Source organism: Nothoprocta perdicaria, unplaced genomic scaffold (genome assembly GCF_003342845.1).
Source record: "Nothoprocta perdicaria isolate Ctin4 unplaced genomic scaffold, notPer1 scaffold_168, whole genome shotgun sequence".
Taxonomy (NCBI): Eukaryota; Metazoa; Chordata; class Aves; order Tinamiformes; family Tinamidae; genus Nothoprocta; species Nothoprocta perdicaria.
Window position 1 is genome coordinate 1697554 of NW_020454849.1, and position 25625 is coordinate 1723178.

At 40.1% G+C, this 25625-nt stretch overlaps 1 protein-coding gene across 1 annotated transcript in view; it reads left to right on the plus strand.

Moving 5' to 3' along the window:
- The first annotated feature begins 3753 nt into the window (after positions 1 to 3753).
- Positions 3754 to 25625, plus strand: part of MTAP (methylthioadenosine phosphorylase) — a 28455-nt gene continuing 6583 nt past the window's right edge. Inside the window, exons 1-5 of the mRNA XM_026035847.1 lie at positions 3754 to 3777; positions 9639 to 9725; positions 12775 to 12833; positions 16192 to 16359; positions 22097 to 22199. Coding sequence (XP_025891632.1) covers positions 3754 to 3777; positions 9639 to 9725; positions 12775 to 12833; positions 16192 to 16359; positions 22097 to 22199 — 441 coding nt within the window. The remainder of the gene's footprint in view (positions 3778 to 9638; positions 9726 to 12774; positions 12834 to 16191; positions 16360 to 22096; positions 22200 to 25625) is intronic.

Consider the following 25625-nt stretch of genomic DNA (forward strand, 5'->3'; position numbering starts at 1 on the left):
AGGCAGAGACAAGCAYGGGGTGAGCATCTGGCCCCGGTCCCGCAGCTCGCTGGCCATAGCTTGCAGCAAGAGTGCGTGGGAGGGCACAGAGCAGCTCGCTGACGCACCGGGCTCACGCTCAGGCCCGTGCCCCCCTGCAGCAAGGAGGGGAGCCGCGTGCGTCAGCGTCCCCGTGAGTCGCCAGGCCTCGGCCCCCGCYGCGGCAGCTCGGTCACGGACTGACGGGGTGAGCGCCCACGTACCTGTAGGAAGCACAGGCTGAGCGGAGCCAAGGGAAACACAGCAAGGCAGCATGCAGGCAAAGCACAGCTGTGTGTAAACTCGGGCTGCCCTGGCTCCAAAGAACTCCACCTCTAGGCTATTCAATGGAAAAATTACATTAATTTTTCATTTTCATGAAAATGAATTTTTCATTCCTACCCTTGCAGCCTTCACATGATGCGCGTAAAGCTAAAGCAGATGCATCAGTTAAAAGATGAGAAGTAAAAGCATGTTGCGAATCAGGACTGATCAAACTCCAGCAGCCACGCTATAGCTAGCTAGCTAAATTCTGTGAGCGCTTTCGTGAATAGGGTGCTCTGCCAGTCCCGGCTGTGCAAGCTGAAGCTCATGAGGCTATTTAGTGTTCAAGGAACACAGAACAGCTTTAAAGACGAAGTTAATTTCATGATTTCTGCTAGACACAAAACCATGCTGGGAAAGTTAGTTCCTGCCAATGGTGAATTGCCAAAATGGTCACTTGAAGACACTCAACAATACTTGCAAATGAGGGAAAAGCCAGCTGTTCACTTTACAAATAGATGGAGCAGTAGGAGTTGTTAAAAGGAGTCCCACAGCAGAGTCACTTGTCCTCCCTTAAGCTACTGACGAGGGTCGCTTGAACATAACCTGAAATAACCTGGTCAGCCCTTACTGGTTGCTTTGAGGGTGTTAATGGACACGTCGCCTCCACAGGACAGGCTGTGGAACAACAAACTCTACACAACCCATAGTAACAACGAGCTAGAAACATAAGCTTTTCAAATATTTCTGAACAGGCTGTTTAGATGCATCCACAGAGCATCCTTGAAGCTCTTTATGCTTAAAAATCATTATTTGTAATCACTAATGTGATTTGGTGTTAGACTACAAAATTCTTCATCCCCTTTTCCCAGAAGTCAGCTGAAATTTTTAACGATCACCTTGAGGACTGGGTCCAGCAAAATGCTTCTGTATACAGGAGAAAACAGTTGATTTACACATACTTGATTTACACATACAGTTGATTTACACATACTGTGCAAGAATAGGCCTGCACATGGTGAATACCGGCTTCTTCCTTGTCTCAAGGCACGGCTGCTATGGGCACGTATAAAGAATGGTCTCCCTTGACGTGTGATCCCACACTGCTATTGAAATAAACGGTATGAGTAAACAGCCAAGTCAACTAATAATGCAGCATAATGGGAACTCCTGACACTGAGATTCAGGTCAATGAGTGTGAAAGGTAAATTTGACTTGGATCAAGTCTTTATTTTCCCCTCTCTTTAATGTGATTGATTTTTTTCTTTCAAGTAGCTTTATAAAGAACAATTCAAAGTTCAGAAATGTGTACACAGCACCATTATTTCTTCACAGCTATTTTTGTTATAATGGAAAATAATAACACTTTTAGACTTGATATAGTGTTTTTCATCTTCAAAGCATTTGCAAAATACTCTCTAGCTCATCTGAACCTTCCTTTAAAGTAGTTAAGGTTGATTATCATTACAATTATCATTATATTGGAGAGTTTTCAAATTATTTAAATCCACAAAAGAGTTTGATAAAATTTGTTAAATACAGGACTTCTTATGTTTTCATTCTCTGACCACAATGTTGTCTGAGCTTCTCCACAGCTCGGTTTGCACTGTGAAGAATTATCTTCTTAAGGACAATTTTTTTTTCTACAGATACTTAACTAACATACCTACGTATAGTTTAGGTACATACTACATCAACAGGAATGTTACGTGTTCATTTGGCCTGGACTAAACAACTCTACCAAATCCGTTCAGTAGCTGCAGGGACTTTAAATTGCCAGACCTTGCAGTCAAAACTTTTTACAAGGCCAGAGTTTTCAGTTATTTGCTATGTATGCACTTACCATGTCTCTCTCATGAAACAACTGCCAATGAGCCACAACAACGGCAAAAGAGAGAAAATGAAGACTCAAATTCACTGCATATTTCTCTCATTTTTATTAAACTGAAATTAAACATCACTGGATGACCTTAATTTTTGTTCAAATAAATAGATTTACATTCCATCATTTACAACATGAAATAAAAAGTATGCCCTCTGGGAAACTGCAAAGCTGTCGTTTTATTTCAAGGACTTCTGTCATGTCATAAACGAAAATGTAAACTGAAAACTSTACACCTCTAGTAACCTGTAACTAGTGTTGTTTTATGTATGTGTATATCCATCTTGAAATCAATATTTTTTTCTTTTTGACTGCCTGCTTCTAATTTTACCTGAATGTTGGAGAAAAATGATTATTCTTCAAAACACAGATAATGATAGCAGCAGCAGCCCACAGTGATAAATGCTAGCTTAAAAACTTCCACATTAGTTTATTGATAAGTGCCTCTGAACCAGATTCCACCTTTTAGTTCTATGACTTTGTGAAGTATTCAAAAATGACTTACCAAAAGGACATTGTCATCAAGAAAGCAAGCATTTTAAAATGTTTATTTCACAAAGCAGTAATTCTTACCCGTTACAGAACACTTGGATCCTTTCAAAGGCTTCAATACATATGTGGTTAGGTCATCATCCTGCCAGCTAGGTTACCAGCTGGCATGGATGATGGGACTTCTCTGGCTGCTGGCTTACAACCACATGAGTTCAAAAATAAATGCAAAACTGATACAGGTTTTTATTATTGGGTCTTTTTACTGCTAAAATGAAATAAGAATCATATTAAATTTGAAAATGTACTTAGCTTGTCTGCAAGAATTCAACATTTCTAGTCCTTCTGGTTTTGAGTATGAATGTGGTTCATCTCACATTCATACAGTAGTAAATACTATCTGAATGTGCCAAAACTGTGGATTAGGTAAGCTGTCTTCTAAAAATGCATGTAGTAAAGTTTCCTTTGAATTTTCTGCACAAAATTTCCCAGTCTAAAGTATTTCTGTCATTACTAATTCACAGTAAGGAGTGTCTTTTGATCATTTTTTTTCTGTGATCTGATTTACATATGAAATACCTAGATACGGAATATGCAAACGCTTACATAGACTTATACGTGTGTGTATATAGAGACAGGTGGTTTATAAAAGTTTACAGAAAGCTTTAGGCTCCTTAGGAAGGTCAGTCCAGGAACCCGAGGCAGTTAATAACCCCCCACGTCCCTAACGGCGCCCTACATCCCCAAAGATCCCCCGCATCTCCAACGCTCCCTTGCGTCCCCAACGGTCCCCCGTGCCTCGCGCGCCCAACGGCTAACGGTCACCCGCGCGCCCAACGGCTGCCGCTGCCGCCCGTCGCTCCGGGGCGCCCCGCGCGGCCCGCGCCGCTCGGCCGCCCGCAGGGACGGCCCTTGCTGGGCGGGCTGGCAGCGGCCGACGCCGCCCCGCGCTGCTCCCGCTTCCGACCCCGCTGTTAAAATGGCCGCTGCCGCGGCGGTGAAGGTAAGGCTCGGCCGCCCGCAGGGACGGCCCTTGCTGGGCGGGCTGGCAGCGGCCGACACCGCCCCGCGCTGCTCCCGCTTCCGACCCCGCTGTTAAAATGGCCGCTGCCGCGGCGGTGAAGGTAAGGTTGGACCGCGACCAAGAGCCGTGCAAGGGGCCGAGGCGCTGCGGGGGCGGCGTCCGCTACCGCCGCCTCCGATCCCAGCCCGGGGCGGGCGGCGGGAGAGGGAGGGCGGCGCGGCTCGCCGCGTGCCGAGCGCGGCGCTTTGCCTTCGCTTCCCCGCGTTTCCCTTCCCGTSTTTTTCCCCGCGCCGCCTCCGGGCCCGCCCCGCGGCGGCGCTGCCCTCTCTGAGGCGCCGCGGGCGGGAAGAGCCTCCCCTCCGCTGGGCCGGCGCCGCGGCGCGGCCGCCATGTCGGTGCGCGCGTGGGCCGCCATGCCGCAGCCATGCGGCCATGCGGCGCGGCCATGCGGCGGGGCGGCCCGCGGGGCCCTGCTGCTCTGCCGCGAAACCCGCCGCAGCGACCGGACCCGCCGCCCTSAGGTCACTCCGCTTGCGTGATCAAGTCAACAAGAATTTGGCAATCCCAATTTTTTTTAAGTTAAAAAGCACATGCTGAGTCATGGCTGAGCAGACCAAGTATGCTCAAATTCTGGTTTTGTAAACTTTCAGCTGAAAGTTGATTACACTTTGCTTTTTGTGCCCTCCTGAGTAAAAGCTTTTTTAATGACATGGTCTCCCTCTTTCTGTTATTCACGAATAAAAGGGAAGAATGCAGCACAAAGACTTGAGATAATTCTGACTGTTCTGTTTTTGTGAGTGTTTAGTGATGCAGCTCAAGTGTGAACTCAGAATTGTGTCTTGTACTTGACAACAGCAGGTRAAGAAAGGAATAAACTTAGATGTGAATAGTACTTAGACTTCCACAGGATAAAGTTTAATATTTTCTTTTTCAGAATGTGATAATTATCAGACTGGTTTAGATTTGTTCCCCATGGCAGCATTTAAGATGCACCGTATTAATGATGGCAACCTTAGTTCCACAACCTCCTGTCTTCACTTAACCCATATTCCTGATTACCTGTAAAAATCAGTGGAGTTTGTAGCCCAGATGCAACCTCTCGTGCCCCTTGTGGGATGCTTGGGGATGGAACACAAAGCCCTGCATCTTACTGGCATGAGGTCTCTCTGAGACATCATTTTTCTTTGCTTGTTGAGGGAGGATGAGGCTCTTTCCCTGGTCAGCCTCTCCTTGCCTTCAAAGCCTGTGCTGCTCTGTGGGGGCAGACCTCAGTCCTCTTGGCAGGATATCGCCACCCTGGCTCTCGAGCAACTCTTCATTTTGATAATTCACTAGAAGGTCTATAAAGCAGAGTTTACTATAGAATTGGATTTTCTAGGACTCCAGCCTGCAGGTTCAGCTGATGTTACTGAGGATCAGGTAAGTAAGCAGGAGGAAAACTAATCAGGCTCTTGTACAGAAAAAGTATCGTGGCTGTTGCTGCCACCTCCAGGCGTAGTGTAGGCGAAGTGTAGACTTCCCAGTCTGGAGAAGCAATTGCATAAATGAGTGAATCAGTGCTTGTCAGGCTTTTCTTCCAGTGGAGTTCTTCCCTTGTTAATTATAGCAAGCCTGACATTTCTGTACTCATCAGTACCATTCCCTGTGCACAGTCAGTGTTGCCTAAAGTGGCCTGAAGGCTGAGCAGGCTGCAGGTGAGGTGCTTTACAGGAAGGGGAAAATGAAAAAAAAATGGGGTGCTATTTTAGCAGTTGGATTCTAGCTTTTATTCTGATGTTATAGGTTCTGTCCTGGGGGATGTGAATACTTTGCAAGCCCATTGCTGGTATTTCAGACAGCAAAACTTTTAGCATAGCTTTGAGACAAGAGAAAAAGTGACAAATACCCATTGCATGCTTCGGTAGAATTTTCAGGACAAATCATTGTTCATCCTAAAATTTACAGAGTCTTCACGTGTTTTTTCACAGGCAGTCTATGAATAGTTGTGATAAATAAGCAGCACAAGGAACAACAGGCAGATCCATCAGTACCACTGAAGAAAAAAAGTAGTTCTCAAAGTCTTATGCAGTGCTTGAATAAGTTCAGGATTCGGTATATGAAACTGGTGCTTTTCTTTGCAGTACTCCTGATGCACCACAGGGGGGTAGCAAAAGGAAACAGGATATCAGTTAAAACTTCCTCAGTGTATGGCACTTCAGTAACTCTGCTGTGGAAAGCTTTCCCATAGAGCAGTATTTGGCTTGAGAATAAGGCCACACATCCTCTACGCATTGAGACTAGGTGTTCARTGAGCCGACTGAAATATATCAGTGGAACCAATGAAGTCTTTATGAAAGTGAAACCTAAGAGGCAGTATAAGGAATGTGGGGAGGGAGTTACGTTTTTAATTTTTTTCTTGCAATATATTTTTTTTATAAAAGTAAAAATCTTTAACCATGTGATGGCACCTTATGTCAAAACAGCTTCAGAAGTGAAACCAAACCATAAATTATTTCGTTTAATATGGAGACATTTTCTCAACAGATAGTTGCACTGAAAAAAAAAACAGTAGCGTTTTCCATGTGTGTGATGAATGATAATATTGTTTTTACATGTCATTTTGAAGCTTGGGATTGTAAAAGGTGAAAGAGATAGAAGTATACAGAAGTCCATAGAAAGTTTTGTATTGACTTACTGAAGATGGAAAAGACATTTTGTAGAAAGACAAAAGCAATATGTTTTCCCGTAGAAACAAGAAAATTCAGGTTTTTTGTTTTGTTTTGTTTTTCTGGAATATGAAGTCATAAGTAAGCTTAGATGCAGTGAGAATATGATTGATTCTTTTTTTTCAGAAGAACTAAAACAGGTCAGCCATGAGCAAGAACAAGAAATCAGTAATTACTAAAGCATGACAAATTCGTGGTATTTGTGGTTCACTTGATGGTTAGACTGTGTGAGTTGTATCAAAGCATACTGTAGGTCTTTTAGCCTAGTTTTCTAAGTAAATAAGATACATGCAATTAAACTGGCTTTTTGCTTGGCCCTCTGCTTTTCCTTTTTTTTTTTTTTTTTTTTTTTTTTTTTTTCCCCCCCTGCTTTGAAACTGTTGGTCAGTTTCATAAACATTTGAAAGAGAAGTAGTTACCAGGAAAGACTTCCTAAAAAGTAGCAGAAGCAAGAATCCATTCATGTTCCCACTTTGCTTATGTGTTGAACAAAATCTGAAGTTATATCTAACGCAGGAGAAAATTAATGGTACTAGTGCAGATAGAGCACTTGTACCTTCTTACAAGAGAACCTATCTGCAATACTGACAAGAAAGCTTGCAATGCTTACAGCACTTCTCAGCAGATTCCTTTGATTTGTGCGTGCAAAGATACCACTGAACTGTCTCCATATCAGACACTTGTGTGAATGTTTCTCACTAGTTAGAGAGGTATTCCCAAACAGCACTCATTACTTTTATACTGGGAATGTGATGAATTGGCAGTTACTGGTACCTTTTCTGTGTGCTTTAAAATTTGGTGTGCTTAAAGAGAATTGTAGTGCTAATGTGAAGTAAAACATTAAATTAAGTATGACAATTTAAAATGGCATATGGCTTTCTTTTCTCAGAAACACTCCTAGGTTTATGGTAAATGTAGTGGGAAATGTGAGGGTTGGGGGCAGTCTGGGCTGCAGTGACTACAAGATGTTAGAATTCACGATCCTGCGTGGAGGAARCTGAGCAAGAAGTAGGATAGCTACCCTGGACTTCAAGAGAGACAACTTTGACCTCTTCAGGGAGCGCCTTGGAGCAGTCCCCTGGGTCAGGGTCCTAGAAGGAAAGAGAGTCCAGGAGAGCTGGCTCTTATTCAAGCGCCACTTCCTGCAAGCTCAGGATCAGTGCATTCCCACAAGAAAGAAGTCGAGTAATGGGGACAGAAGACCTGTCTGGATGGGTAAGGAACTGCTAGGCAAAGTGAATGAGAATAAAAGAGTGTACAGCTTGTGGAAGAAGGGACAGGCCACGTGGGAAGAATACAGGCACATCGTCAGAGAATGCAGATACGAAATGAGGAAGGCCAAAGCCCGGGTGGAATTAGAGTTGGCGAGGCATGTCAGGGACAACAGGAAGGGTTTCTGTAAGTATGTCAACAGCAACTGGAAGATGAGGGAAAATGTTAGTGCACTGCTGAATGGGGAAGGGTCCTTGGAGGCCCCTCTCGGAGGATGCTGAGAAGGCAGAGTTACTAAATGCCTTCTTTGCCTCTCTTTACTGCTAAGGCCACTCCCCGTGAACTGCAGGGTTCAAGTAGAAGAGATGTAAATGGGCTAGAGGAAGACCTTCTGCGGGTTGAGAAGGATTGGGTTAGGGATCACTTAGGCAAACTGGCCACTCAAAAATCTATGGGCCCAGATGGGATGCACCCAAGAGTGCTGAGGAATTGGCCGAGGTTATTGCTCARCCTCTCTCCATCATCTTCGAGAGGTCCTGGAGAGCAGGGGAGGTGCCCGAGGACTGGAAGAGAGCCAACGTCACTCCAGTCTTCAAAAAGGGCAAGAGGGAGGAGCCGGGCAATTACAGGCCDGTCAGCCTCACCTCTGTCCCTGGAAAGGTGATGGAGCGGTTCATCCTAGAGAGAATCTCCAGGCATATGAAGGAGAAGAAGGTGTTGAAGAGCAGCCAGCATGGATTCACCAAGGGGAAGTCATGTCTGACGAACCTCATAGCCTTCTATGATGGGATGACAGGCTGGCTGGACGAGGGGAGAGCCGTGGATGTTGTCTACCTTGACTTCAGCAAGGCTTTTGACACTGTCTCCCATAACATCCTCATACGGAAGCTCTGGGACAGTGGACTAGACGAGTGCACGGTGCGGTGGATCGAGGGCTGGYTGGATGGCAGAGCTCAGAGGGTGGTCATAAATGGGGCYGAGTCCAGTTGGAGGCCTGTGGCCAGTGGTGTCCCCCAGGGGTCAGTGCTGGRCCYRGTGYTGTTCAACTTGTTCACATGGACGAGGGCACAGAGTGCACCCTGAGCAAGTTTGTGGACGACACCAAGCTGGATGGAGTGGCCGACACTCCRGAGGGCTGCGCTGCCATTCAGAGGGATCTGGACAGGCTGGAGAGTTGGGCAGAGAGGAACCTGCTGGGGTTCAATAAGGACAAGTGCAGGGTCCTGCACCTGGGGAGGAATAACCCCAGGCATCAGTACAGATTAGGGGCTGACCTGCTGGAGAGCACCTCCACGGAGAGGGACCTGGGAGTCCTGGTGGACACCAAGTTAGCCAGGAGGCAGCAGTGCCCTCGTGGCCAAGAAGGCCAATGGGCTCCTGGCTGCATGAGGAGGATGTTGGCAGCAGGGGCAGGGAGGGGATCCTGCCCCTCTGCTCAGCTCTGGGGAGGCCAAACCTGGAGCACTGGGGGCAGCTCTGGGCTCCCCAGGACAGGAGGGATGTGGAGCTTCTAGAGAGGGTCCAGCGGAGAGCGACAAAGATGATTAAGGGACTGGAGCATCTCTCATATGAGGAGAGATAAGGGAGCTGGGCCTGTTTAGTACCTGAAGGGAGAATGTAGGGAGGAAGGGGGCAAACTTTTTTTGATGGTGGCCAGTGACAGGACAAGGGGTAATGAGTACAAGTTGCAACACAGGCATATGTGGAAGAACTTCTTCCCTGTGAGGGTGATGGAGCCCTGGCACAGGCTGCCCAGGGAGGCTGTGGAGTCTCCTTCTCTGGAGATCTTCCCAACCCGCCTGGATGCCRCCCTGTGCCCCGTGTTCTGGGTGTGCCTGCTTGAGCAGGAAGATTGGACTAGATGATCTCTAGAGGTCCCTTCCAACCTTGAATATTCTGTGATTCTGTGATTCTATGTTGATCAGTAGTCTAAATGCATAACAAGTAGAAATCATATGTTGTTACTGCCTAGTTATTTTTTCACTTAGTTGTTAAGTGGATTTTAATCTCAAGAGATCTAATATACTTTTTTTTTTCATTTAAGATTGGAATTATTGGTGGAACTGGCCTGGATGATCCAGATATTTTAGAAGGAAGAACAGAAAAATATGTTGATACTCCATATGGCAAGGTCTGTATAATCTGTTTTTATTACTAAAGCTTTCTGTGTTTTTAAAGACATTTTTGCCCTTCAAGAATTTGCAGGCAAGTCTTTTGTATTAAATTGACATGCGCAAGACTATTTCTCTTTTATTGATGCTCATTTTCTGCTTGCCTGTTTGTGAAACAAGGTCTAATGAGTGATGAAGTGCCAAAGAGACTGTAGTTCGCTTCCTTTTTACATTGGGTGTAAAAAGTCTAAGGTGGAATAAGTCACTCTTTCAAACTGGTGCTATTCAATAGCCTGCAATATATGTCAAACTGTTCTGGGAGACTTTTTACGTGACAGAAAACTTTACATATCCATGTACATATCCAAACTTTACATATCTCTTTACATATCCATGTATGTAAAGTTGTACCTGTAAATGAATCATTTGAAAATGATTTGAAGATGAAGCCCAGTGGCTGTTTATGTGGCACAGGTGTTCTTGATCAGCTCTTCTTCACATTATTTCAGCCTTCTTCCTTGGCAAAAGGGCATAGAGACTAGATTTATGTGCTCTAAACACTGTGCCTAATGTGCAGTGAAAAACAAATTCTCCTTCAGAAAGCCTGCAGTAGGAACATGAACAAGATAAAGATGGTTCTATAGGTGGGAAATCGAAGTGGAGACAGGTTCTATTTAACACAGAATATTTATAGGAGAACTTGGATCTCGGATATTATGTCGTGTCATAAAGCCAGAAGAGGACGAGTCCTTTAGAATTACTATCTGAATAATGGAAATCTGGAAAATTTTAAGGAAAAAAATAATACAAAAATGTATGCATTTCTTTTTATGAGTCCTCCTATGATCTTTCGGATTACATTGATAATTTTAATGGAAGTATAGCAAATCACCTTTATTTAAAAAAAAAAAGACATTCTTTTCTCTCTCTCCTTCCACCATTTACATTCTACCAAAAATTGGGATGAAGAGTCAATATTCAGTGGAAAATAAACAAAATGCTTTTGGTATTCAATCTCCAAAACTGTAAAATATTGTTTCTTCTGCAGGAGAGGGAAGTTGCTTGCAAGAGCATTTATCATCGTCATGGAATATTGAAGCTGCTAATAAAACTTAATATGTTTAGAATCTAATTTTGATTAGATATTTTATTTTCTGGCAAGCAGAACCAGGTTCTGATATTCCTTTCCCCAAATCAGCAAAATCTTTATATTCTAGAAAATTCTAGTAAGACCTATTTAATATCTGTTTTAGTCATACCTTTAGGTAACAAACAAAGCTTTTTTTAACCCTCTGCATAAACAATGTTTAATTTTTATGTTACAAGCAAAAAGGATATTTGTTTATTGTTATCATACTTGATTCTTTGTTTCACTGTCCATTTTGCAACATTGAGTCATAAGATCTGTCTTGGCACATCTGATTCAAAGTTGTGTACATAAAATAAGGCAAATAGATTAAACATTTAAATGTCAACAGTAAAATGGAGATTTTACAAAAAAAAAAAAATCACAATATATAGTTCTAAAAGTAAATTCCCTGGAAGGTATATGTAAAATCTGTCTAGCAGTATTTAAACTTGCCCAGTTGAGTAATTATAATGCTTGAAAGACACACCACATTAAAAACTACCAAAAAAGAACTCTTGCATTGGTTAGTGGAAAGTGATAAAATGCACCTGTAGTGGGCTCAAGTCTCACTTCAGTTATTCCAAATTTCTGCAAATTTTAATATGCCTAATGAAAGTTACAGTTGCAAAATTAAATAACAACCGAAAGCTTGTAGTTAGCAGTAAAATACAAATAAAACTATATCAAGCAGCAAATACAAATAAAACTATATCAAGCAAATAAAACTATATCAAGCAGCAAAGGAATGAGACCTTTCTAAATGTGAATGTGTGAGTCTTTCCGGTCACTTGCAAATTTACTTGGTATGGAAGGAGTGACTGGCACAGAAATGGCTTCAGACTGTCACAAAGTTTGTTCTGCACTGAAATAAGTAGTGATATGCTTGCCTTCTGATTTGGGCAGGAGAAGCAATATATCCAGCTGCAGCAGTGTTCAGCACCAGCACAGCTCAGCATTTCTTAAAGAGGACTTGCATTTCTTTAACACTAAGTTTTGAAGACAAAAAGCTAGAGGCATTATATATTTCATATCCCTTATATGTTTACCTCAGGAACAAAATACAGCCAACAAAACAGTATCTATGGTCTCAAGGCATTTGATGACTTTGTAATTGCCACGCAGGCCACAGACTGTACACGCCTTAATGTATCCATCCTCCAAGTCAGAGCATATCTCCCAACATAGCAGCTGAAGGCTCGATGCCCTTGCTCCAGGCTGATTAATTATGCAGGTCTGCAGGAGCAATGCATGTGCTCATATAAGAGGAGTGTGCAGGCTGCCTTCCCATTCTGGGGCTGGCCAAATACCACTCTGCTTCTGCAGCTGGTTGCTCCCTGTCATATCAGAGGGCTCACACTGCCAAAACAATAAAAGTGAGGTTTCCATCTGCAGCAAAAAATGGAGTTTATCAGGAAGTGCTAGGTGGACAAGCAAAAGGTTAATTTGGAAGGGGTCTGGAACATGAGTTGTGGTAGAAAGGGGATGTGGAAGTGGATGGGAAATGCTAAGGGAATAGACATGATATATTGGTCATGGGGACTTTCAGTAAGGAATGACACCTATCTTGCAAGAAACAACTAAAATTAACTGCAGAGAATGAGACATGCTAAATTATTTAAAGGTAATGTGTGCATGTTTTTGTTTTCATGTTCATGTAGCATTATTGGAAATACTATTTTAAGTTGAAGTTTGCAGTTTTAAAGCTAATGAACATAGCTAAATTGTGATCATCATTTTTGTGTCAAGTAAATAATGTACTGGTTTCAGACTCTCTCATTAATCTGCCGCATCACATCACAGGTTTCTTCTAAGATGAATAAAATGTTGAGATTATAGTGGTAACCAGTATTTTCTTTCAGAATATAATGTGTATTTATATGTAGCTGTTAAGGTTTCCAGCATGCCTAAGGCTTGTAACTCATTGTTTGTTTGTTTTGCAGCCATCAGATGCTTTGATATTGGGAAAGATAAAAAATGTGGACTGTGTGCTGTTGGCAAGGTAAATAAATATTTTAAGGAATAATTTTTTTATATATATTTGTAACTTTATGTCACGGGAAAAAATATTTTTCTCAAAAGCGTTTTCTTTTTACACTAAGTGGTTTATTTTTTTTACTCTGATATCTTGTTCTGTGTGGTTTATGGCAAAGAACAGTGAAATATTCTGGAATACTACCTGAACAAATTTAGTACTCCAGGGACGGACAGTATTAGCTATACCATCTAGGTTTGGAAAGGAAAAAATACATTGAAGGATGTTGCTATGGTAGGAGTGGCAGTCCACAAGTTTGCCTGTTCCAGTCGCAGATAGGTGGCACTTGATAAACTCAGTAATCTGCCTGCATACTTTGATGGCTAATTTCTATTGTGAAACTTGAAAAATGTCAGTTTTCACATTAACTTTACATACAGCACCAGTGTAGCCACTTTCATTTCTGTTTGATTAGTTAGGCTTTTGGCTGCTACTCTTATCACTTAGAAGTCTGCATGTCTTAAAATGTAACTGTGTAATTTCTTTAATTCAGCTTCACTGGGTGATCTGTGTTCAGRTATCTCTAACTGTGTGCTGAAGAGACAATTCCAATCAGGATTTGCAAGAGAGTGCATGAAAATTTCATACTGGCTAATGGAACAGGAGGTGTCTAGGACTGTTGTGCTTCTAGACTAAATAAGAGAATGCTCACCATATCTGAAAGGTCATTTCATGAGTTATTAAGCAATCATTATATCAGGCAGTCAGCAGCTAGGTAGGGAACGATTAGCCACTACAGCAGCCTTAAACAGACTGATATTTGTATWTTATAGTTGCCACCATATGATGATTCTGTGTTTTATCCTTTTTTTTTTTATAACGTTTTATAACATTTTGTGTGGGCACAGGGAGGACTGCTCGAGTTGGAAAGATGAGCTAGGAGCTGAAGGTAACCATAGCTCCGGCAGTGCCATCACAAGCCAGGGCATAGCTCACAGCATCTGCATATTATAGGCTATCCAGATAGGTGATGGTGAGAGGGATAATGACAGTTCCAGACAAGCCAAACTGATGACATAACAGGTTCAAGATCCATCCAAGGAGTCTAAGCAGGAACAGAAGAACACAGGGTCAGAGAAGAGGCTGTAAAGTCATGCTCTTTTCAGTAGACAGGACTGGAGTGGGCCTGGAGATGAGTCCCCAGGCATAATTCTGAAGGCCATCCAGGAACAGGGCTGGCCTTATTCCTGCCTGGGCTGGCATCCAGGAACAAGCACACTTTCTGAATAGCTCAGGGAGGGACTGAGGGTGCTGTCATGAGACTAAAGGTTGTTCCTGGACTCAGGGGCTTTTTGTGCTTTGGTGCAGAYACAAGGTGAGGCTGGTACTTGCTGCTGCTACACTGAGGGCTCTGTTACTTTTCATACCAGTATTTTTCCCTTAGGCTGCTGACTGCTACCACCTCCGCAACTACTCTCTGTTTTGTTTTTCTTATCTTGTATGTTCCTGGCCCATGCATTTTCTTTCTGGTAAGGAATACTTTCCTGTATTCTTTCTAGTACTGGCTCCATGCAAAGAATGTAGACCTCAAATGCAGATATATTACTGAGTCATACTATTATTGAGTTGTAGGGAGAGTTGTCATATTGAGATATATTATTGAGTCATAGGGAGAGTCGTCACAGCTTCCAACCTCTCCTACTTTGTCCTTCCAGGGTTTTTGTAGTGGGTAATGCTGTGGCATAAACTTAGTACAGCTGATGGTTCACTTAGGGTGGTGGAAAATATTGGCAACATGGAGCTCTGTTAAGGAGATTTACCTTTCTTTTTATGTGACAAAAAGAGAGATGATGATGCTTTCAAATCACTTGTCATGGTAGTCTGGGAAAACTTAAATTTGCCTGGCACCTCTGTAACTGTTGTTACAGTTCTTCTGTATCTTCCTCCATAGTCAAGTCATCACCTCTGACATCTCCTCTTCATTCTCTCACTTCAAGGCTCCCAATAAGAAAATTCCTCTGAGAATTTTCTCCTCCAGGGGGAGAAATATGTTGTTTAACTTTGGCATCTCATGCAGAAGTTTTTGCAAAGGGCCTCTGTCAGCATTTTTAGGTCAGATGATCTCAAGATAACCCTGTACAACTTAAGCATAAGAATGAAACTCGGGTGTGTCTCATCATGCTTCCTTCTGTATCTTTGTTAGTACAGAACAAGTTGCCTTAGAGGTGTGAATAGAGATTACCTAGACTTATATTGTAGTCGAGAATACCACTGTTTTTTTTTTTTTTTTATGTATGTATGTTTGACAACAGATGCAAAATCTTAACTCTCTTGTATTCTGTCATTGCTATAGCTAATCTGAGTAGTGCTGTTCTGTGTGCTCTTATCCAATGTATTTTGATACTGTCAAAGACTATATACCAGTAATTTCCAGCAGAGGGAGCAAAATGATTTCTCTGTTGATCTGGGAGAATAGAAGGGAGTCTGAGGAGTGTTCTGACATTTATGATCAGAGGAAGATAATCAGGTCAGAAGAAGTTTGAATACTTGTGTTTCTACCAGCAGTGCTGTAGGAGTGGAGAGACTGATTTTTAACAAGCCATTTCACAGAATACTGCTGATTCCTATTTTATTTTAGAAGTGTAGGGCCTTTTTACTTCATCTTTATGGTGTTAGAGGTGGAAAAAAATCACAGAATACTGCTTGACTTTCAGTTCATCATCTGATGCAATGATGATGACAGAGATAAATCGAAATGTACTTGTGTAATTGAATATTTTCTGTGCTGTTAAAAAAAAATACAAGAATACTACCATAAGATACTGTCATTATCATTTAGGAAAGTGTTGTTAGATCATTTTAAGAGCAAATAAAAAAAAATCTGCAATTGCACTGTTTTCTTTGGAAAGAGTATAGATTAAAACAGTGGGTTTTTCCTGTTTTTTGTTTCTTATGTTGTATCAGTCTTTCCTAAGCAGAAGGGCAGAAAGCAGCACTTTTGAACAGCAAATCTAGAGAGCTGATTATAAATCTGCTATAATATGTGAAAGAGTTAATATCAAGTCTGGGTTTTCAAAATCTATGAAGCTGTGAAAAATGTATTGAAAAATGTATTTTATGCCTTTAATGTGYTAAAGTGTATTTGTGTTATATTTCCCAGATTTATTTTGAATTTCAAGTTTTGGATCCTTGAATTTTCCTTCAAAATGAAAATTACAAAAGTTCATGCCAATCAATTACAAACAAAATATTGAGAGATCCATAATATATCCGGGAAAACAGGCAAATTTTAAGTTGCTGAAGTTCCTTTTCCAGTGTTTTTAGGGAGATCACATTTCCTGGAATTCTGTTTTATTTTGCACTCTTTTCACTTTTATCTCTGCAGGCATGGAAGGCATCATACAATTATGCCATCAAATGTGAATTACCGTGCCAATATCTGGGCACTAAAACAAGAGAATTGCTCCCATGTTTTAGTAACTACTGCCTGCGGTTCATTACGAGAAGAAATACAACCTGGAGATCTTGTCATGATTGACCAATTCATTGACAGGTACGTGAGCAACATCTGAACTTTTACTCTCTTGTTTTTCTTTGGGGAGGAAAAAAGAAAAAAGGGAGAATTAAATCATGCAGTAACAGTGTCCATCCCTCTTTTTATTTCTTTTTGTGTGTTTGTGTGTAATTAAGTGATAACCTCAATTCTTCTGGCAAAAAAAATACTTGTATGAGAAAATGTAATAGGTACTATGAATGAGATTGTAAGTAGTGCAATTCTAATATACATGGAAAATACCAGATGTTGAAGAATCATCTGCAATAAGGTAAAGTGCAGTACTCTTTGGAGTAGTCCTCTGGAGAGTGGGAGAGATCTCCCATCCTAATAGATTCAGGAGGAACATGAGTAAAAAGCACAGGCCACTTAACATTTTTAAGAAGAATCTGAAACACAATGGAGAGTTGCAGGAAACCACCCAGTATAAAAGGAGCAAAATAAGAAGAGATAAACAGCAATAGAGAGGCTCTGCAGAAGAATCTTCTGATGAAACACAGTAACGGAAGAAGGAAAGTTGGTTTAGAACGAGGAGAGATGCCAAACCTTGTGATTCTCTAAACGACATAAAGCTTTTCCAAAAGAAGTGCTGTTTACTGCCAACTGTTTCCCTCTCCTTGGTTGTCTAATGGTTAGAAATATCCAAGCAAACAGGAACCCTGCTACTAAAAATAACATTAAAAGTGACTCAGTTATATGAAATAATTCAACAATGTAGTTGTAAATTTTTACAAGTGGATTTAATATTRATATTATACATATGCTATATATGGAAGTCTTTTTTGGGTGTTTCATCCTTTTTTTAATATTTGAAATGGTTTGCAAGTCTTCTTTCTGATTTCATTATTCATTATTCTGCTGATAATGTTTGATTGCCAATTGGCCCTGAATGTTGTATATCCAGGTTATTTTCTGCAGTACAGTTCAGGTTTTGACTTGCTTACTTACTTACTTTTTTTTTTCTATAAACCGAATGTTTTTCTTGTAAAAGTGTACTATCTGAATAGAGGTATCTAAATGAGTAAGCACCATACAGGAACAAGCCCCATATAAACTGCTTCCTGTCTTGGTTGGTTATACTAGACTTGATTTGTGGGTGGAGAGTAGATTTGCTCCTGACAGTGGTCCTTCTGTTGAAACTAAAAATACTCTGATCAATGTTTTTAGAGACTCAGTCATATTTGTCTTTATTCTGCCACCAGTATTTGTAAATTAGTAATTTTATTAACAATTGCATTCTGTGGGAGAAAGAAATATAATAAAAAGATTTTGATACATAATCTGAATAATTGTGTTAGTAAAATGTCAGTTATTTTGACAGTATTGTCACATGGTAGGCCCCAAGGATGATAGCATTGAAACTTAACTGTGCTAAACCATGGATTTTATGCTCGGTTAAAAAAATAGCCTCTGCCCCAACAGTCTGCAGTTTTAAACAAAAAACATTTGGGATGAAAGGAGAGTTTTTATCTGCTGCAGATGCAGGGTGGAAGTTGAGAGAAAATAACTCTTGCCAAGCTCAGGCAGAAAAGCATTGACTGAGACAGGAGAAGAACATGGATGTGAAATTTGGTATCACTCATCATCTAAAATGTCAGAACTAGCAATTACTTCTGAGTGTAGTTAGTCTCCTCCCTTACCTTTACATTTCTCAGTACTTGTGATTGCATCATAACCTGTGAGCCGGAAAGGAAATAGTCAGCTGGGCTGAGTTTGGGTTTTAAGAACATGTGCCTTTCAAGGAAAAAAGAAAGAGTTGTAGAAAATACTAGTTATGTATTTATGTGAAGAGGAGTGAAGGGATAGAAAGAACAGGCAATATTTACATAATGTCTTCATTTAAAGTGTGTGCAGATGGCCAACAGGCAGCTGTGACATAGTTCATAAAAGAACAGTGATTCTTTTGTGCAAGTAAGTTCTCATTCCCACGCAGGAGAGTGGAACATGTGGGGACTCATTTCACAGCTTCACAGGAAGCCAAGCACCTTCTCAGAAAAATGTGCAAGGATATTTCAAAATGGAAAATTATAGATAATCTAAATTTTGAACTCTACTAGCTCTCCCTGTTCTTTCTAAATAGTAATTCAGAAAAATAGCAAGTCATAACAGTCAATTCCTTCATACAATTCAATTTTTATGATGCATCTTTTTTCCAATGTTTTTTGTGAGTGTGTTTTAGATAAGTATTTCAAGGTCAGGGCCTGTATGTTCCTCTTTCACATGTATACTGTCTGCAAAAGTGATTGCATTATACGTTATAAAATGTTGTCATCCAGCAGACAGTACTGCTGAGAGATGGATATTTTCATGGGACAAGTTACATGAATTGTCCACTCAAGTTTGAGGATGATGCAATTTTTCTGAAATACGTTTTAGTGCCAGATCAATGTATATAAGGTAAGGAGCCTTAAAAAAAAAAAAAAAAAAAGTGCTGGTTAACCCACAAAACCAATGAGTTGTTCAAAGATATCCTTGCTTCTGTATTGCGTTTAATCATTAAATCAGTACAGTGCTCTGTGTAGGAAAGAGGTGTGGGTCTATGTGGAAAGGATTTACTTAGGCTGACACTAAAATTAGTGCTTTGGGGGTGCCAACGTAAATTTTGTGAATCCATGCACTCTTATTCTTAGCAGGAGCATGCGTCTTAGGTATGAGGCAACAGGTAGAAACAGTGAATGAGAGTGGGAGGAGGGCTAGAACTGACGCGCCGTAGTCCTCATATTTCTCCTGAAGGGAATGTGCACTACAGCATTTATTATGTAGATCTCAAAAATGTGGAATTTTGTAGCATCTCTGTGTAGTTTATGACATATGATTTATGATCAGGCAACACAAACTATGCAAAACTAGAATCACAGCATTTAAAAACTTTTGAGAGTTTTAACTTTGCATGTATTTAGCACTACTTTCAAGTGTCTAATTTCACATATAAAGTATCTMTGTATTTAAATTACTATTCTTTACAGTTATCTATTTGTGTGTAAACATGGATGGTTMTATTTTGTTAAATAAGTACCAAAACAATTGGGTTGTATTTACCATACTCTGAGAATCTCAAGGTAACCACAGTGCCATTATAGGGAACAGCAGTTATCCCCTTCTTTGAAACAAACTGCTAGAAAAAATAATGACTGGGAGCATTGATGAGCTCCTGTAAACATATTGTGCTGTTAGTCATCTGGCTGTATCAAACTGCCTGGGAGCTTTTTATAAGTTTCTGTTTTGTTTGCTGCTGAGGTTTGCTAGGAAAATTAAACTAGTAAGATAGATTCAGCTCAGTGAACAAGATACAGAAAATGATGAATTCTATAACAGCTGCCAGCTTTGTCATTTTAATTTATTGTCATACCATTACAGTTACTGTAATATTAATACACTATGTTAGCAGAGTTCTGAAGGTGGGTGAATTTTCTTCCAGTGTCCCTGAAGGGAGAAAGATCGACAGTCTTTCAATGCAGGTGTGAATTTTCATGCAGTCCTTATATTACTACATTAACTTCTGGTATTTCAGCACTGCTGAAAGAAAGGGTAGGGTGATGCCTGTAGCAAAGGACTGTTAATCGCAGAGTGAAATGAATTTATTTGATCACTTATTTTATCTAGATTTTGTTTCCCAGCACCAGCTACAATTGTTGTGGCAAGAAAAGCTTGTAATTCTGTAAGATAATGGAATACTTGTGTAACCTTACTGTTAGACTGACAAAAAGTCTGTCTTTTGCCACGAGGAGAGAACATAGTTTCTTCAAAATTTTAGTACAGCTCGTTTCTTCAAAATTTTAGTACATGCAATTTTTAATTCACTGTAATGAAAAGTGGATAAGGGAAACACAGCAGTAGCAGAACTACGGAACAGTACAAGAGTTTACTTACAGTACAGATAAACCATCTGCTTGAGTTTAGTATACACTTTTTTTGCATAAAAGAAAGTACATGTGCACACTTCATGCTTTCCCAGAGGTATTTTTTCATCTCCACTGTGCCATCAGGATCAGGCTAGCAGACAGGCTTGGTTTCTGTGCAGATACTTAATGACTTCTCACATCTTTAAGCTTTCAGAGCAGATTCTTTTTGAACAGTGATTGTTAATCTCCACATTTCTTGTTCACTGATGATTTTGTAAAAAAAGCCATTCAGGGTACATGGAGAAGACTTCAAAACTCCTGCAACACGAGGAGTCTTCACAGGGTCTCCTATGGTTCTTTGCTGTATTGAATGGTGCAGGCAGCTCGTCAAGAACTCTGTCTCCTCCTGGTCTGAACACAAGGCAAAGAAAGCAGATGTGGATTCTGTAAGGTTCATTCTTTTGGCGACAAATAGCAGTATAGCAGTTGTGAAAAGATTAGTGCTGTTGCCTTTTACCTTGCTGACAGGCCAGCAGAACAGATCAGGGTGGCCACTCCTGACTAAAATGACAGGACTACAGAAAGGACAAGACCCAGAGGAGGAGAGTCTGGTTCAAAYCTTCCACTTAGGTCCACCCTAGGCCTAGCAGCATTCTGAAAGTAGGTGGCCACGTGTCAAATCACAGTGGCCTCTGCAAAAGTGAAACATTCTGTGAAGAAGGGAGGTGACTGCACAAGTGGGTGACTGCACGAGAAGTTATAGGTCTCATCCTTGTTTTCCAGCACAGTTTCTACTAAATATAGCAGAATTTCTTTATTAGTGCTGTGGTAATTCTCTTCAAAGAATATAGACAATTTAAAACTAGAAAGTAAGTCATAGATGAGTGATCTTTCTTCAGGACCTTTCCAAGTGAAAGCACCTAACTAACAATATGTGAAATATTGTATAGCAGGAAATGGATTATGACTTTTTCCATTTCCTTCAATTCTACGTAATTCATTAGCAGACACTTAACGTATAAAAGGATCTAGTATCAGGTGGATTTTATTTGCGGCTCTTCAGTATCCTGTGAAGGCAGAAATAATATTAGTGTTTTGGTGGATTTTATCAWCAGTTATCCCGTTATGCATATATTTTTAATTTGTCAGTTTATTTCCCTTCTTTATAATCTCATCCCAAAGGCAACAGTATTGCTACTTTTTCCAAACCTACTTTAATGTGCAACATGTATTTAAAATCTCATATAAATATTTGCTGATGACATGGATGGGGAGCTTTGTGAGCAAGTTTTGTGAGCAGAAATTTTGCTCTGTACATTTGGTTTCAATTTAGACAATTGTCAAATTGACAATTGACAATTCAGACAATTAGGCTAAATCGTGATACTGCTTAGTCCCTTACTGGGCAGATACATAATAATATAACAACTAATGAACAAATTGTCTGTTTGTAATATGATGAAGTAGCTCTGTTTTGAGTAGTTTTGTGGACTAGTCAGACTTAATTCCTTCCCTTCCTGGAAGCTCACTGCACTCTTTATTCAGAGATTACTTATACCACGATTACATTTATCTATTGTCCTTCATAAAGATTTACAGCATAATATGTCTGTTTCTGGTACTAAAGAACATGTCAGTTTTTCAGCATCTAGCCAAGAGTTGGTATTCCCTAATAAATTGGTAATATGCTACTGGAATAACAATTTTATGCTCTTGACCTCAGTTTTGGAAGGTCTACGCAGAGGCAAAACAGGATAATGAATAAAGGATAGTACATTAATATCATACCATATTTTCATTCCTTTACAGGATCACCTCTTTGACCTCTGATTTTGTCACCTTCTTTTCTCTTTGCTCCTCTCCTTCGTCTCTAAGCACATGTTCTTCTTTTCCAGGACTAATAGAAGACATTCTACATTTTATGATGGGCAGTGTTCTTCTCTTTCAGGAGTGTGTCATATTCCTATGGCAGAACCATTCTGCACAAGAACCAGAGGGGTAAATGAATTTTCTAGAAATATTTTAAAAGTTTTTTTTTTTTAAATGCCATGTTATAGCTGTGAACTGTCAGAATACAGAGGCACTCTCCACCCCTTCAGTCATATTTCACAGACACTTTATGGTGTTAAATAAAAATGTAACATTTTGAAGGCTTCAGAAGTAAGAGATCATGTGATTGTAAGAGCTATCTTCTTAAAATAAATATACAGAAGGCTCTAAGAAGGCAATTAGCATCCTCTTAGATTTTCCAGGAACTTCTTAGAAGTGCCACAGATCTCTATTTATCAGGTAGCAAGCAGTGAGAACAGCAATGTGGATATAATAAGGAGACAGAATTAAGGGATAATTTTTTTTTAATGGAATTTCACCTACTGCAGGGCACTGTACACACTTAAAATATAAAGAATTAGAAGTAATAYTAAAGCATTCACAAAAGGGTCATTATTGCATTTATGCTTTTGTGTAGTGGTTGGTCTTGGAGGAGTGAAGGCTTTATTTAAGGGATATTAAAGATGGAAAAAAGCCAGCTTACAGCAGATCTTTTGTTCTTAAATCCTATGGCTGTTTCTGTTGCTTCAAGATTTTCAGGGTTTACTAACACTTAGACTAAAAAGAGTGAAATACTGTTCTGCTTTTCAACACCTTTGTAAGCTTTGGGAGGAGCATATCTGTAATTAAATATACCATCTCAGTGAAACAGTATATCCTTATAGCTGAGCAAAAGGAAGGTGAAGATGGAATTTAGTGTTTTGTACTGTTGTGGAATGTAGGGTACAACACTCTCAAGGGACACAGGAATCTTTTAAGTAATAGTCCTATCCATCCAAAAGAACTCCTGTCTYTGCAGTTGATTGCAAGACTGAACAGGTGAAAAAGATGAATCATGAAGCACATAACAGACCCAGAGTCTGTTAAGAATGTCAGTACTCATAAGCTGTTTGGCTCCTAATGACCAGTTCATTGTTGTTGTAAATGATTTGTTTTAGTTAGCTAGACACAACATGGTTTGCTTGCAGGTGTCTGTCAGCACTGCAAGCAGAATGACATTTCAGTGCACTAGTATTCTATACTGTTTTGCCAAGTTGAGGAGGAAACAGACCACTGCATATTATATGCCTGCATTATATATGCCTGCACTTTCCTATCCTATCATTGGACAGCAAACTGTGCAAAATACCTTGTCTTTTCAATGAAACTACACAATGAATACCTCCACAGTGTTAACATGGAAGCAGATGTCATATATTACCTTGCTGATAATAAGCCTGATGCCATGTTACGATAAGTACAAAGAGCTTACCAGGTACTTGCTGTACACCTTCTGCAAAGGATTAAAAAAAGAATGTTGTTACTGAAATGATTGGCTGTTCTTCATACTAGGCGTTTCTCTCTTACTTTAAAAGAAAAAGGGGAAAAAAAAAAGGCAAGTCAAGCATAAGCCATTTCCTGAGGTTGAATGAAGCATACAAAAGCTGGTTTTCATTTGATTATTAAGTAGCTAGAGACAGAGCTCCTCAAGAATCTTTTTTTTTTTTTGTAACAGTAGCAGAGAAATGCACATTTTAAAATAGAGAACAAACATTTAGGTACTTCCCAATCTCGCATGTGATCATTATGTCATTAGCCTGTACATTCTAATCAACCCAACAGATGTTTTAAACAACATATGTTGTTGAGCTCCTGGAGGGRCTGAAACTTCCTTTCACTTCATTTGAAAGTATCAGATAAAAAACTGAATTATAACATTTTCCCTGACCTGACCCTGAAAATTGCTGTGACCATTTTAGTCTAGATTGTCTTGAAGGAAATATCATAGATAAATGCAATCAAAGCCAAAATTATTACTGTGACAGAATAACTAAGGAATTTGCATGACAAATATCTGAAAGTTCCATATTTTGTGATGTTTATGAAAATTTGCGAAGGTGTTCTATTTGATTTACACACTGTAAGTATATCTGAAAGTAGTTTATCTTTTTTTCTAGTAATCATAATTGCTTTGAATAAAATAGGCTATTTTGGTTGTTACTACTTTAAGAAAATAGAGCCCGCTGGAACATTTTATAGGGAGTAAAGCTGAGCTTTTGTAAATATGACAGGACGATCAGGCTCAGCCCATAAGCRTTCATCAGGTGGGTATTTAAGACATGTATTGTTTTATTAGTAATAAGGAATTGACTGGCAATTGATAGATTACACACTGAGAATTTGTATCAGTAAAAAAACACATTAGGCACTTGCTAACATTCTATAAACACCTACAAATTTCTAAACATCTTATTAAAATTAACTCTGAAAAGTTCAGATTTCTCACCACCATGTGTGTTGTTGCACAGCTGCGTGCACAAATGCTGTTGCCCAATGTGGGTGGGTTAGGAGAACACCCACCTGCTCTSAGGAGCGCAGGTTTACCCATTTACAGACGTCTGTGGGAAATGTCGGTGCTACAGCATCATAGGTAGCTGTGCTGTTGCTTACAATCCACTGATGCCCACAAGATCACATAGGACACCCAAGGCTTGGTCATTACTTGCTGCACTCTATGTTGTACCTAGTAGCTGAAGCACTGCTTCCTGCAGTGTTTGATGGCAAGGCTGCTGCAGCAGGACCAGGTGGAGTTCATGGTGCTGGCAAGGCAATTTTTGGCAGTGTCAGAATAGGTTTTGACTGTGCTTATGCTACCAAGGTCTCTACTGCTACGAATTTTCATGCTTCTTTTATACTGTTTTTCATGTGGAGTACTTCTCAAACATGTCTTAGCAGTCCTGTCATTACTGTGAAGCCAGCTGATGGTCACCTTAAGCAGTTGTCATCATTGTTACTTCCCTTTTCCTTGCTACCGTTTTTGGGGATATTACCTTCTCAGAGCAGTATTGTGTTCACACACACCATTACTAATTGTATTCCTACTGTATCAACTGTTAAGACCAAAGCTGTTTACCAAGAGAAGACACAATGATTCACTCAGATGCATAGTCCTGGTTGGGACTGAATGGAGTAATACCAAACAGCTGGTATGTGTAAAGTATATGCTTAGTTGCTGATAACAAGGAGATAATATTTTGTCCTGGCTGACAAGGAGATAATATTTTTTCTTAAAAAAWATCCAAAATACTTTTTCAAGCATATACTTGTAAAGTTTTCAATCTAGTAGACTTTCAGAAGCTAAATTTCCCACTTTGTGCCCACGTAGTGTTTGGTGATGCTTACATCTAGTAAATTACTCTTAATGTAAGTAAAGTCAAAATGTACTCACTGCTTGCTTTTCAGTCTCCTCTGAAAGCTGAAAATAGTAATCCAAATGAACAAAATAAGATGAATTTGACATCATTTCTACTAGAAACTATTTAATTCTTTTATTGGATCAGGAAATTGAAACTTTTTTATTTTTGGACAGCTATAGACATGCAGCCTAACTGATAA